This window comes from Sinocyclocheilus grahami, unplaced genomic scaffold, assembly GCF_001515645.1.
Source record: "Sinocyclocheilus grahami isolate Dianchi unplaced genomic scaffold, SAMN03320097.WGS_v1.1 scaffold319.1, whole genome shotgun sequence".
Lineage (NCBI taxonomy): Eukaryota > Metazoa > Chordata > Actinopteri > Cypriniformes > Cyprinidae > Sinocyclocheilus > Sinocyclocheilus grahami.
In genome coordinates, this window is record NW_015505498.1 from 868,774 (window position 1) to 882,608 (window position 13,835).

At 40.7% G+C, this 13,835-nt stretch overlaps 2 protein-coding genes across 2 annotated transcripts in view; both read left to right on the forward strand.

Moving 5' to 3' along the window:
- LOC107602097 (spectrin beta chain, non-erythrocytic 4-like) overlaps positions 1 to 4,712 on the forward strand; it is a 26,940-nt gene extending 22,228 nt beyond the window's left edge. The window contains 7 exon segments of the mRNA XM_016294505.1: positions 272 to 278; positions 1,466 to 1,702; positions 2,205 to 2,289; positions 2,391 to 2,587; positions 2,976 to 3,775; positions 4,246 to 4,306; positions 4,387 to 4,712. Coding sequence (XP_016149991.1) covers positions 272 to 278; positions 1,466 to 1,702; positions 2,205 to 2,289; positions 2,391 to 2,587; positions 2,976 to 3,775; positions 4,246 to 4,306; positions 4,387 to 4,662 — 1,663 coding nt within the window. The 3' untranslated portion in view covers positions 4,663 to 4,712.
- A 40-nt stretch (positions 4,713 to 4,752) lies between these two features.
- LOC107602121 (spectrin beta chain, non-erythrocytic 4-like) lies at positions 4,753 to 8,131 on the forward strand. The gene is made up of 5 exons (XM_016294529.1): positions 4,753 to 4,775; positions 4,856 to 5,112; positions 6,013 to 6,183; positions 6,279 to 6,321; positions 7,241 to 8,131. The coding sequence occupies exons 2-5, from the start codon at positions 5,045 to 5,047 to the stop codon at positions 7,472 to 7,474; spliced, it is 516 nt and encodes a 171-aa protein (XP_016150015.1). The 5' UTR covers positions 4,753 to 4,775; positions 4,856 to 5,044; the 3' UTR covers positions 7,475 to 8,131.
- The last annotated feature ends 5,704 nt before the right edge of the window (positions 8,132 to 13,835 follow it).

Genomic DNA, 13,835 nt, shown 5'->3' on the forward strand with positions numbered 1-13,835 from the left:
GCTTTGGTGTGTCTTTGAAAACTCTCCAGCGCAGGATTGCACGTTGGGGAATAAGGTAAGAAACACTGCTGTACAGTAGTGTTGTCACCCGATGCAGGCTGTCCTTAAAAATATAATTTTTCACTGACCGAAGGCATGCAACAGAAACCCCTATCTCTTATTTAGCCCACACCCTGACCTGGGCAGGTGTTCTGACGATTGTGCTACCCTGTCAGATTTTGCTATTATTTTGTAGCATAATTAGACGGATATTCTACTCTTGGAAAAATAGAATTGGGGTATTGTCAAGAGGAAGATGAGAGACACCAGACCCAACAATGCAGATGACCTGAAGGCCGCTATCAAAGCAACCTGGGCTTCCATACCACCTCAGCAGTGCCACAAACTGATCACCTCCATGCCACGCTGAATTGAGGCAGTAATTAAAGCAAAATGAGCCCCTACCAAGTATTGAGTACATGTACAGTAAATGAACATACTTTCCAGAAGGTCAACAATTCACTAAAAATGTTTTTTTTTATTGGTGTTATGAAGTATTCTAATTTGTTGAGATAGTGAATTGGTGGGTTTTTGTTAAATGTGAGCCAAAATCATCACAATTAAAAGAACCAAAGACTTAAACTACTTCAGTCTGTGTGCATTGAATTTATTTAATACACGAGTTTCACAATTTGAGTTGAATTACTGAAATAAATGAACTTTTCCATGACATTCTAATTTATTGAGATGCACCTGTACACTTGCTCGTAAGTGCCATGTTTCTTCTTCTATTGGACTGTGTGTGGGAGGGCGCCACGCTGGTCAATCCGCTTTATTGCAGACCCCTTACATGAGGTCATATGAGATAAAATGTCTATTCGACAACGAAAATATTTGTTGATAATTTTTTATTGCCGTCATTGTCGATAATGTCGACTAATTGTTTGAGCTTTAATTTCAAATGCTAATTTCAAATGCTTTTCAAGTGGCACTTTTTATGTGAAATGAACAGAGGACTTCACTTAGAAATTGATTCCAATAGCGTCTGACATTGCATGTTGCTAAACTAACAAAAGGGATCTCTAATAAACTAAAAAAAATACAGTATTCACAATAATTAAATTAAAAAAACTATTTTTTTCAATACTTTTCTGTATTTAATTAATTATATTCCAAAATAAATTCTTGAAAAATCCACCATTTTCCACTACTGAGTTTGTTGTAATGTTTTCTGGAATGGCCTTCTCTGCATTGTTACCGGTTGGTTTTTTGCCAAAAGACGTTTGCTGGAACAGCTTTTGCATTGGGAGCGCACCTATGTTGGCAGCTCACTTGGTTTTGAAACAGAGCTATAGTGTATATATGTCTAGTGTATTTTTTAAAGTCTTAATAAAGACCCTATAATACTGCAAAAGCTCAGGAGCCCTTATGGACACTCTTCGTGGTGCCAAAATGGCCTTCTGTTGCTGTTTCTTTCTGTGGGCAGACTTGGCCCATGCATTCTTCCCAAGTAACTCTCTCTCCTCTCACTGTCAGCTCTTTCCTCAGAGCTCTAATGGGATATGGGCTCTCTGGTGCTTGCAGGGACGTGTCATCTGTGGAGGTCCTGATGAACTATCACCAGAGCCTCAAGAGTGAGGTGGAAGCTCGAAACAAGAGCGTGCTACAGTGTATCGAGATGGGCAAGACTCTACTGGCTGCCCGTAACCCTGCATCAGAAGAGGTGACAAAAAATATAAAGTACAACCTGTTCAGAAACTGTTGCAGATCTGAAATCACTACAAGGCCCAAAACATACTCTATGCATGTTTAATTTCAGGCATTGTTGCAATCCAAAATATGTCAGACTGCAATTACATATTGCATTCTCAACATTGCTACAAGTAACACTATAGTGTGTACTAATATAAACTCTTTTTCTACAGTTAATTTCCTGATTTAAAAAGTTACTTAAAGTTGACGCGTTTAGGTAGCTACCGAAATAATAATACATCTGAAAGAGTTTTTTCACATTTGAATACTGTGACTTGTTACTGCCACAGCAATTAAAGAAAGCACATTAAGTATGTACGATGTAACTGCCTGCTTCCAATGCAATGGCCATCCTTTTGTGTCTGCAATGGTGCACTTTTGTAAAGTATGTTTCCAGCCTAAATGATGGTGACTACATGATATTCCAACCTGTCTTCTGTCTGTACCTGACGATTAAGTATTGACCATTTCAGATCAAAGAAAAGCTGGAAAAAGTTTTGGCCAAGCAGCAAGAGCTCACTGAGAAATGGGACAAACACTGGGAAGAGTTGCAGCACAGTGGGTGAAATGAGGCTAATGGAAAACAAACATTATGCATAAATTATGTAATCAGTGTCATGCACTTCACAACATCTCACTCTCTTTCTGTGCCTTTGCAGTGTTGGAGGTGCATCAGTTTGCTCAGGAAGCAGTGGTAGCAGAGGCCTGGCTCACTGCTCAGGAACCCTTCCTAAGTAGTAATGAACTGGGTGGCAGTGTGGATGAGGTTGAGCAGCTGATTCGCAGACACGAAGCCTTTCGCAAAGCTGCGGCCACATGGGAAGAACGCTTCAGCTCTTTACGCCGTCTTACCACAGTAAGAGAGACCAACCAACCAAACCCAAGGGTCAGGGGTATCCAGTCCTGCTCCTGAAGGGCCAATGTCTTGCAGAGTTTAGCTCCAACCTGGACAAACACACTTTTACACACATTAGATTAGCTGGTTAAGGGTTTTTTAAAGGAAAAAATAGGTTTAGAGGATCCATTAGGATTGGATCCTAATGGATGTCACACTGATGTCACTGTCATACAATTGTACTTTTCATTAATTTTACCATAGTTTGAATGTGTCAATAGTCTACCTACTGAAATTCAAAAACATTTTACTAAAAGGTGAATTGTGTATAGCATAATGTCTTTTTATAGTTACAGAATGGAAGTGTGGGTGTATAAATAATAAAAGATTCTCTTGTTTAACGATTTAGGTAGAGAAGATAAAGGCAGAGCAGAGCAAGCTTCCCCCAACTCCCTTGCTGGGACGGAAGGTTTTCTTGGACCCTCAGGACTCTTCTCCTGCTCGCAGTAGCCCTTCCTCCATCATTAGACAGACCATATATGAGCAGGGCGAGTCCCGTGTGGAGCGCATCACCCCTCAGCCCTCTCCCTCTTCCGTGGCCCGAAGACTGGGTTCTACTGTGGCCAACTACTCTCCCATCATGAATGGAGCTGCTACTTATCGCCTTCAGGAAGCCAGGAATGCTGGGATTGTTGGAGTGGCTGCAGGACTGGGCACTTCTATGGATCATAAGGTCACCCAATTGCGAGCGGAATTCAAGGCCCAAGTCCCACAGCAGAAGATCGAACACATCCATGAGGCAGTCCACCCCCTACTGGAGAGAGACAGGGAGCGGGAGCGGTATCATGAGAACGTAATGGCAGAGGTGGTGCTCCAGGAGCCAGGCGGAGGAAGGGAACGCCTAAACAGCATGGTGGGAGGGAGCGGAAGCAGTCGCTCAGAGCTGTTGGTGGAGCAGCATCCCCCTCCAAGGGAGTCGCGGTTGGAAAGACAACTATCCACCGAGCAGCTGATTCAGGCACGCAGGGACGAGCTGCCTCAGGAGGTGTGGAGAGAACGAGCTGGGAGGGCAGAGAGGAGGCTGGAGAGACAGACATCTAGTGAACAGGAAGGTCATGAGGTGCGGCGGAGGGACAGACACCGACTGGAGAGACAGGACAGCAGCGAGCAGGAGGCCAAGGAGCAGTCGGACAGACGCTCTGGTGGCGGGTGAGTGTCTGTATTTGTGACCTCAAACGATCCACATTACAAAGTCAAGTCAAGTCAAGTCTGCTTTATTGTCAATTCTTCCACATGTACAGAGACATTACAAAAGTTACAGCAGTGCTAAAGCTAGATTTGAAAGAGAAGTGTTATAATTGAGATTCTCTTAAAGGTGAACTTCACACAAAGTCAATTCATAGCAAGTAGAGTTTCAAATAAATACGGACAGATTTCAAGGATAACTTCTCGACTGCAATTCGTATTCACTTTTCATGATCCACTCGATTCCTGATGTATAAATTATTCTTGTAATTTGTCTTGTTGAACTGTTTAATCTGTCACGTGAAGGAAGTAAAAGGATTGTAAATGCTTTCCCATATTGACTTTAAAGTTTTGAAGTACCCCAGCAACTTCTTTCTTTTCTGTCCATGCAAAATAGCATTTACAGATCTCAGATTTCCCTTTTATGTTGGCAGGGACAAAAGGTCGACGCTAGCTGAGATTGTGGAGCAGCTTCAGGAAAGAGAAGCAGCACAGGTGTGTGGACAATCTAATGTTTGTCTCTTGTTTTAAACCACATTTTCTCACGTGTACATTGCTGGATATTTCCAACTCAGGCCCGAGGAGAGCTTCCACGTCTACCCAATGGTTTTCCTGAGAAGACTTCTAGACTGGACCGGCCACGTGCTCGTGACAGACCCAAACCGAGAAGAAGACCCCGACCCAAGGAGCCAGCTGGCGAAACACGGCGCTCAAGGTCTGCGCCAGCCCAGAGCAGCCCACCAGTACCCCAGCCGCCTACCCACATGGCCCAGCGTGAAGGGTTCCTCTTCCGCAAAATAGACATTGAGGGCCAAAAGAAGAGTTCGAACAGGTGGGACTTTGTGGTCTAAAAATTAGGGGCACATGGCATGGAATTAGCATGAAAACGGCTAAACCAAATATGCCAATCAGTATGATTGGTCATTCAAAGCTATAGCAGCTTCAGGAAAGAGAAGCAGCACAGGTGTGTGGACAATCTAATGTTTGTCTCTTGTTTTAAACCACATTTTCTCACGTGTACATTGCTGGATATTTCCAACTCAGGCCCGAGGAGAGCTTCCACGTCTACCCAATGGTTTTCCTGAGAAGACTTCTAGACTGGACCGGCCACGTGCTCGTGACAGACCCAAACCGAGAAGAAGACCCCGACCCAAGGAGCCAGCTGGCGAAACACGGCGCTCAAGGTCTGCGCCAGCCCAGAGCAGCCCACCAGTACCCCAGCCGCCTACCCACATGGCCCAGCGTGAAGGGTTCCTCTTCCGCAAAATAGACATTGAGGGCCAAAAGAAGAGTTCGAACAGGTGGGACTTTGTGGTCTAAAAATTAGGGGCACATGGCATGGAATTAGCATGAAAACGGCTAAACCAAATATGCCAATCAGTATGATTGGTCATTCAAAGCTATGCTAATGTTGTTGTTAGCATTAGGTACTGATGCTTAGAGCACTAACATTTGTTATTACAAAGCAGCTCTTATTTTCTTTCACCAAGTTTCAAGTCAAACTGGGATATGCTTGAATGCTTTACAAGCCTAAAATGTTTCCTGAAGTTAAACTGAGGAGCAGCTGTTTGGCTGTCATTTGTGATTACAAGTTTCATATCAAGCAATGGCAGAAAATAGCTAGCTGTTAGCACTGCTTGCCACATGCATGGTAATACTAAAATCAGCCTGGATGGTGGATGTGACTGTGTCAGAAGACCAACAGATGCTGGGTCTCTGAAGCCATGGCTAGTCAGGTATGAAGCCTTCACCCTTCACAGCTTTATACAGCAATTTTGTACAAGACCGGATACGGCACCTTTGCGGCCCAAGTCACAAAACAATTCATCGCATCAAGGAGTTTAAGGAACTCAAAAGAATGGCTGTCTGTTCTTTTGGAGCATGTATTTGCGCATAATCTGCTTGTCCACTCAAGCCATTTTCAGACTAGCATTTGTGTTTATATTGCAGTATATCTCATTAACCAAAATCTCTCTTGTTTCTAATGCTCTCTTTGCCGCTGACTGTTCTTCTCCCTCTCTACAAAGGTAAGCCATGGTCTGTCCATCACTTTTTAAAGGTCTAATGATCTCTGCAGCAGTTTGGTCTTGCTCAGTCTTAAGGGCTGGTCATCCCAGTCTCAGTAGGTGAGTAGTTAGTCGGTGCATGGTGTCATCTGGGCTCTGATGGGCAAATCTTTTGCTTTCTCTCCCGCACTACAGCAGATCTTGGGTGAACCTGTACTGTGTGCTGAATAAAGGTGAGCTGGGATTCTATAAGGATGCGAAGAACACTTCCACACCTTACAACAACGAGCCGCTTATCAACCTGAGCCGTTGTGCCTGTGATATCAACAATGGTTACAAAAAGAAGAAGAATGTCTTCACACTCAAGTACTTCATTAGCACGTTTACTAGCTTTTCCAAAAAGATTGATGACTTGTGTAGTGTTCCCTTTGCATAACATTAATTTTGCTTTATAATTTTAGAACTAACGATGGAAGTGAGTTTCTGTTCCATGCTAAAGATGAGGTGAGTTGCCTTTTTTATCCTAGTTTCCAAATAATTTTTTTTCAGTTCTGCACTAATTTTGGGCCGACTTTAATTCGGTAATACATTTTAGTCAAAACCAGGCCTAGATGAAATCTGCAGATATTTTCAGCAAAGCTGACTTAGCATACTGTAGAAGCTGGTTTATTGCTGTTTTATCCCTGTTGAAAAAAACAGGATATGCTGGTTAGGTATGTTTTGAAGCATGGCCGCAGTTTTGAGCTGGTTTAAGCTGGTCCTAGTTGGTTCTGAGCTGGTTATAAGCTGGTTATGAGCCAGTAGCCCCTCACTGCAGAACAAAGATCCAGGGGGCGGGGTTGGATCCAAATCTAGGGGGTGGAGATGGGTGGGTTTAGGGATCAGGGGGTGGAGACGGGTAGGTTTAGGTATACTGTATGTAAGGTGGGAGGAGTTGGATCTGGATCCAACCTCTTTCCTGAATCTTGTGTTCTGCAGTGAGGACGATCTCTTATGAGTTGGTTCATCAACTAGCTCCTGCTCAGGTCCAGCTCATACCATCTAAGGACCAGCTTAAACCAGTTGCCATGCTTCAAAACATACCTAACCAGCATATGGGAAGTTGGTTTACCAGCTCAAACTAGCCTGACCAAGCCAGTCCACCAGCTAGTAGTCCAGTCCCAGCAGGGACTACACCCTTATTGACAGGAAAATTTATTGGCAGAAAGCATTAATCAAATGAATCTAAATATTTAATAAAGAAAAACGCAAGGGTTGGGGAATGTGTAGAATGTGAATTTGTTTTGATTTTGCAAAAATCTCCAAAGATTTCCATGGAGGTCTCTGCTGCAGATTCTGTTTGGGCCTGGTTATAACTCATTAAATTGATTCAGGTCAACTTTTTTGTGTGAAAATGAGTCTTCAATCTCTCTTTGGTCTGCAGGACGATCTAAAAAGCTGGATCACAAGTATAAACACCAGTATAAGTGAGCATGAAGAGATTGGCAAACAGGGGCAGACCCATCCAACTACCTCATCTACTGACGAGGGAACGCGCAGGGATGGCAGCAGGGCAGGCGGTTCGGAAAGAGGTGAAAAGTCAGACCGAGCCGACGGGGGATCTGTGCGCTCAGACAAGGGTGAAAAGCCTGAGAAAAAGACAGGCAAGAAGAAATGAGGCACACAATTGCAGTGAGACAGGAGCCGGGACTTCAGAAATCCAGGACAGTGCTCTGACGGAATCAGAAAACGAAGGTGTCACTGTGAACTCCCTTTATCTCTTGCTGTCCAGTTGAGTGTGGAATCAGGCAACATGGAGGAGCAAGAAGCTCCTGTGTCAGTGAGCGCCCTCTAGTGGCTGCCAAGGACCATGACAATTCAGGAGCTCCATATGGGCCAAAGAGCTGATAGCATAGGCAAATGGATGATAAAAGAGAAAGATGTTATAGTAAAGTAGCTCACGAAGATTATTTTCTAATCCGTCTATGAAAAAGATGACCCATATGTATGTGTACCCGTCTCTCTCTTTGTATATTGTACGTCTCAACATCAGTTCTATACAATCTCGCGCTGAAGAAAATGGAAATATGCCAAAATCTTTCTCGAGGTTAGTCTTTTTCTGAAGAGCATGATTTGTCTGTTTATTTTGTAAGTTGTTTTGCTCTTTTATACTGTTAACGTGTTGATTTGTATTCATTGGCTCTTCCACACGATTTTGATTCTCGTCTTGCCACTTTGTAGACCACATGTTTGAATGTTTGGCATATGACATATCAGAGCATGCCTACAAGGTTTAACTTTCAAATGAAGAAATAAATGGTCTGTTTCAAATAAAGGGAAGCAGCTCACCTGCTGTGAGTGTGTATTGTCAGATTTGATTACTAGGATTTGTTGGTTTCGTACATGAGTTTTCCCAATGTGCAGGAAAGTCTCAACCATTAATCTCATATTATGCATTAAATGTCGAGTGTGAGTTCATTTGCTCTTTTAATGACAGATTACCAAATCAGTTGTGTGTATGTGTCTATGCATGTATGCATTGCATTCGTCATCAAGCTATTCTGAACGTGAGATCGGGTTTACATCATTTTATTTATCCTCAAAAGTCTTCCAAGCACAGAACTGATTGTTTTGTAAAACTTTTGTTTTAGCCTTTTGTCACTTTCTCCCAGCATTATTTCCAAACATTGCACTGAGGGCTGAATGGATGCAGGCGTTTGATTTAACTGGTGATGTGCGTTTGTAAGATGGCAGTTGGATGCCATGTAGAAGTTATGTGATTGTTTCTCCTGATTGGCAGAAACGGGGTTAAATACGTCTTTGAATTGTGTAGTTCCGCAGGTGATAGTATAGAAAGCCCATAGCTAGCAAAAATGCAAGGTATATTGCAAGAAAAGCGGTACATGCTTTAGACAGCTCTGCAAATGATGACACAAATCCAGTTTGGTTTTTTTGAGATCCATCCATAATATTCATACACACACACTGCAGTTGAAAATGAGCTGACTACATAATGCCATGCCATTTTTCATGCAACATACAGGGTTGAAATTAAATGTCAAAGTGTGTGTGTTGAACGGAAACGTAATGGTTTCAGGTATTATATTTGTGCCTCATTGTCCCAAAGTCTGTCAGCTGTAGTCCTCCTTAACACGTCGTCTTTAAAAGTAAAAAAAAGTCTTAATAATGTTAGAAGCAATGGTCCTCTATCTGTAAAGAAAAATGTAAACCAGTCATTGAGAGGGAGGAGATGATGTTCATGTACATTTTTTTTCAATCAACAAGTCGTTTTCTCTCTGCAAGCTCATGATTGTTCCTTTATCTGAACAGAGCGTCATGCAAATGCTTTTGTAATGTCCCTGCTTTTAAATATACAATTGTCAGCTCTTATTTCTCTATACACTCTCAAAGCATTGTATACAGTATATATCGAAAGAGCTTTCTGTGTCTGGGTCTGAATTTCTCTTCCTTTGATGCCCTTGGTTTTGTCTCCAAGTCTAATTTTTGGTACGAAAAATCTTATTTTTATGCAATAGAATAACTTATACAGACAGAGGGTATGCAGTAAAAGTATCCAAGTTGATGGTGAACGGAAAAAAAATGTATACACTTGCAAGTAAAAATTTATGCAACTTTTCCTTTGCACTAAATTACTGCCCCATTGCACAGTGCTATTGTGAGCAGAGGATTGGTGCTTGAGGGTCTGGGACAAGTTGCTGCGTTTTGTGATCAGCTAGCAGTACTATAAAACAATGCATTCATTCAGCTAATTGTTTGAAGAAATCATGCAGAGAAAATTGTGCATGAAAAGCCCCGGCTCACACTCTCATTCATACATCTGCATACACACATTTATACCTGCTGCTTCCATCACATACAAGTTAATGGACATGAAACAATTTGCTGTAACTGGAAGCATTTGGAAACATTTATAAAATGTTATTAAATCCGCAATGCATTCATTCAGCTAATTGTTTGAAGAAATCATGCAGAGAAAACACACATTTATACCTGCTGCTTCCATCACATACAAGTTAATGGACATGAAACAATTTGTTGTAACTGGAAGCATTTGGAAACATTTATAAAATGTTATTAAATCCATGATGGATCTGATCCATTGAATCAACAGAAGGCACAACCCCAACAGTAAATACATATTGTTTTATGGTTTAATAGCCTTGTCTACTTCAGCTACTGCTCTAATGTTTTTCGAGGTTCTTGTGATATCTACTGTATAGTCTTAAAAGTTGTTCAGTTACTTTTATATATACAGTATCACACGTTAAGCGGGATTTATGGCAGATTTATCTGCTTTAAATGTTTGGGTATGACTGAAACTCACTCCCCGTGTCACGTCTATAGTGTCAGACCCTTAAGCACCACTGGTTTTAGCTCAGCAGCTCGATGACCTGTACAAACTGTAATTGCTTCTGTACAAACAAAAATGCTCTTTTTTTTCTACTGTGAAATAAGAACATTTTTAATACCAGTTTTGAATATCCGTGGGGCTATTTCTCCAAAGCTCAAAGGAAAGGAATCGAAAGGAAACTGGGCAATTCAGGTTGCATGAATAACATTGTCCCTGTAATGGTACTGCTGTGCATGATGAAACCACTCTCATTCTCACTCACAGCCACTGTTCAAGGGTGACACTAATACACATGGAAACAGTGAATGAATGAATGCTGTATAATTCAGATCCTGACTGACTCTGTACAGTTAATTCCTTGATAAATACAGCTTGTGATATGTCAAATGTCTCCTTTTTCATTTGTTCTGTAATTAGCACCTTCGTATCCTAACTACATGGAGGCTACTATGTGTGTAAATTATCTTTAATTTGTTAAACCATGTGTAACTGTAAATCTGTTCTAGAAAACAGAACATGCGTGACGAGTTTTATGTCATATTTTTTCACATATTAGCACTCTGCACCAACATTGACTGCCTCGTATGTTAGTGTGATTTTTCTAGAAACATAAAGATCGACATTTCAATGACTGCCAGACTTCCAACTCAAAGTACATCGTGATAATATAATAAAGGTAAATAATTGAAGATATACTCCAAAAATATTTTCACCTAATACGGTTTACCTTAGCAGTTATTTTAAGACATAAACAAGAATTAAAAATTCTTACATTTAAGACACAATATTCCTAGCTACATTGTCTATTTTTGCTCTGACAAAGATTCTAGCTACGACCAGAATCAACCGCAGTGTCCCCAAACAGCACAGGAGGGACTGGCTTTGATCCTGAATGAATCAGTGTTCTGAATGAATCGGTTGACTAATGATTCGATTTCTGTCTCTCATTTAGAATATTATGTTATATCATATCATATCCTTCTGGGACCCAGGCATAGACTTTTGTCCTCTGTAGAGGACATTCTATTTGAGTGAATTTCTCTGAGAGCACAAATGCCACAGTTTTAGTCTGGATGTCCTGTTCAGAGCACATTCAGGGCTTTTCAGAGATATCAAATATTTGGAGGTTTGATCATAAACACTCACTCTCCTTAGTCTTTAAATATGACTGATATTGAGAGAATGATCAAATTGAGCACTCTTGGGGAAATATGATCATGTTTTGTAATTATCATTTAAATCTGGCTGATTTTGAAAATTGTCATAAAGAAACATCTCAGAAAAATGTTATGGGGTTTCAAATCGGAATATGGCTTTTTGTTACAGTGCCTAATTTTCATGCATGTCTTCTGTAGAGGACTCCAGGACAAACATCATGTTAATCAGACGTTTTGGGGAAACACAGCAAGTCAATAGAGAAAGAAATCATAGAGCAATATTCCTATGAAATATGAGATATTCTTATGAAAATGTTGCCAAGTTTTTACTCCCATTATTACACTTCTTTTTTCATTATGGTTTGCCCCAAGAACACATTCATATGCAAATTAGATGCAATTAATTGATACATTGTATAGAAGGGGAATACCAGTTTATGGACATTTTACGCACGTATTGCATAAAGTAAAGTAAAATAGTATATCAAATCATTCTGTTATATCTTTCATAACATAGTTGAGAATCACCTTTGTACAAAGTTTGGCTAAAAATAGCCTGAAACCTAAAAAGTGATTGGTTAATGAAAAAAATAAAACATTGTTTTTGCCTATACATGCCTTTTCATATCTATTTTTATTTATTTTTTGAATAACTTAGTCCTGGCACAAAAAGGACATAGCATAAAATATATATATATTTTTAAATGTTTTTCTCCATTTGTTTCTTATGCTACAACCAATGTGATGACATAAAAAAAACTTTTTTTTTTTTTAAACTATTTTTTTCTGGTTCTCAGGAGGATGTTTTATTATTATCCTAAAGTTTGAAGACGGTCTGACTGCAGAGCGGCACTCTTGTAGTTTTATTAGCGGTTGTTGCAATAAGTGACCGCTAGGTGGCAGGACTTAAAAGCGGAAGTGTGTCATATGAGCGGATGTGTGCGTGTTGTTACTGAGCAGTGATGATGCTGATGTAGAAAGGAGGGAGAGCTGTCATATCAGCAGCATATGGAGTATGATTCATCACTATAAAGTGTTTAAAACAGAAATGGGGCACTCAGACGCGTCCGGCGCGGTCTTCAGCTGATGATACGGAGAAAAGGCGCGTTCGAAGAGCAAACCAGCTGCTGAATCAGGGTTAGTCCTCATATTTCAAAATAAAATGCCCTATCTTACTTCGAGAAAGACTTCAGATGTATTTCCTACTCTTAGTCGTGTTTGGTCATCCCTTTGAGGGGAAAGTACTTTTCATCTACGCTGAAACTGATAACAATGGTTAGTTTGTTGCATTTGCTATGTGCCTTAATGTTTATTTTGTTTTTATACTTTAAAAAAAATCATAGAAATGAACAAAACTAAAAAGTCATGGAAATGTCTGCTTTTGCTGTAAGTTAGTTATGGTCAGATCTAGGCTGTTTTTGGCTCCAGGCACTTTTAACCAAGGCATAAATTATTTTTATTTATGAATTTGTCTAATACATTTAGCAAAAGTCAGAGATTCAAGGTTTAAAAATAAAATGATCATATTTTTTAAGAGAAGTCAAAGTTGCTTTGGGGGTCAGTTTGACCCCAGACATCACAGACATCATCACAGACATCATCACAGACATCATCGACATCATCACAGACGTCATCACAGACATCACAGACGTCATCACAGACATCATCGACATCATCACAGACGTCATCACAGACATCATCACAGACATCACAGACATCATCACAGACGTCATCACAGACATCATCACAGACATCACAGACATCATCACAGACATCATCGACATCATCACAGACGTCATCACAGACGTCATCACAGACATCACAGATATAATAACAGACATAACAGATATCACAGACGTAATCACAGACATCATCACAGACATCACAGATATAATAACAGACATAACAGACATCATCACAGACGTCATCACAGACATCATCACAGACATCACAGACATCATCACAGACATCATCGACATCATCACAGACGTCATCACAGACGTCATCACAGACATCACAGACATAATCACAGACATAACAGATATCACGGACGTCATCACAGACGTCATCACAGACGTCATCACAGACATCATCACAGACATCACAGACGTCATCACAGACATCATCACAGACATCATCACAGTCATCATCATCACAGACATCATCACAGACATCATCGACATCATCACAGACGTCATCACAGACGTCATCACAGACATCACAGATATAATCACAGACATAACAGATATCACAGACGTAATCACAGACATCATCACAGACATCACAGATATAATAACAGACATAACAGATATCACAGACGTCATCACAGACATCACAGACGACATCACAGACATCATCACAGACGTCATCACAGACATCATCACAGACGTCATCACAGACATCACAGACGTCATCACCGACATCACAGACATCATCACAGACATAACAGATATCACAGACGTCATCACAGACGTCACAGACGACATCACAGACATAATCACAGCCGTCAT

Excerpts from the sequence above, each read along its gene's own strand:
- LOC107602121 (XM_016294529.1), top strand. The coding sequence starts at position 5,045 with ATGGCCCAGCGTGAAGGGTTCCTCTTCCGCAAAATAGACATTGAGGGC. Across the intron at positions 5,113-6,012 it reads CAAAAGAAGAGTTCGAACAG|CAGATCTTGGGTGAACCTGT; the intron begins GTGGGACTTTGT and ends CCCGCACTACAG. Across the intron at positions 6,184-6,278 it reads AAGAATGTCTTCACACTCAA|AACTAACGATGGAAGTGAGT; the intron begins GTACTTCATTAG and ends TTATAATTTTAG.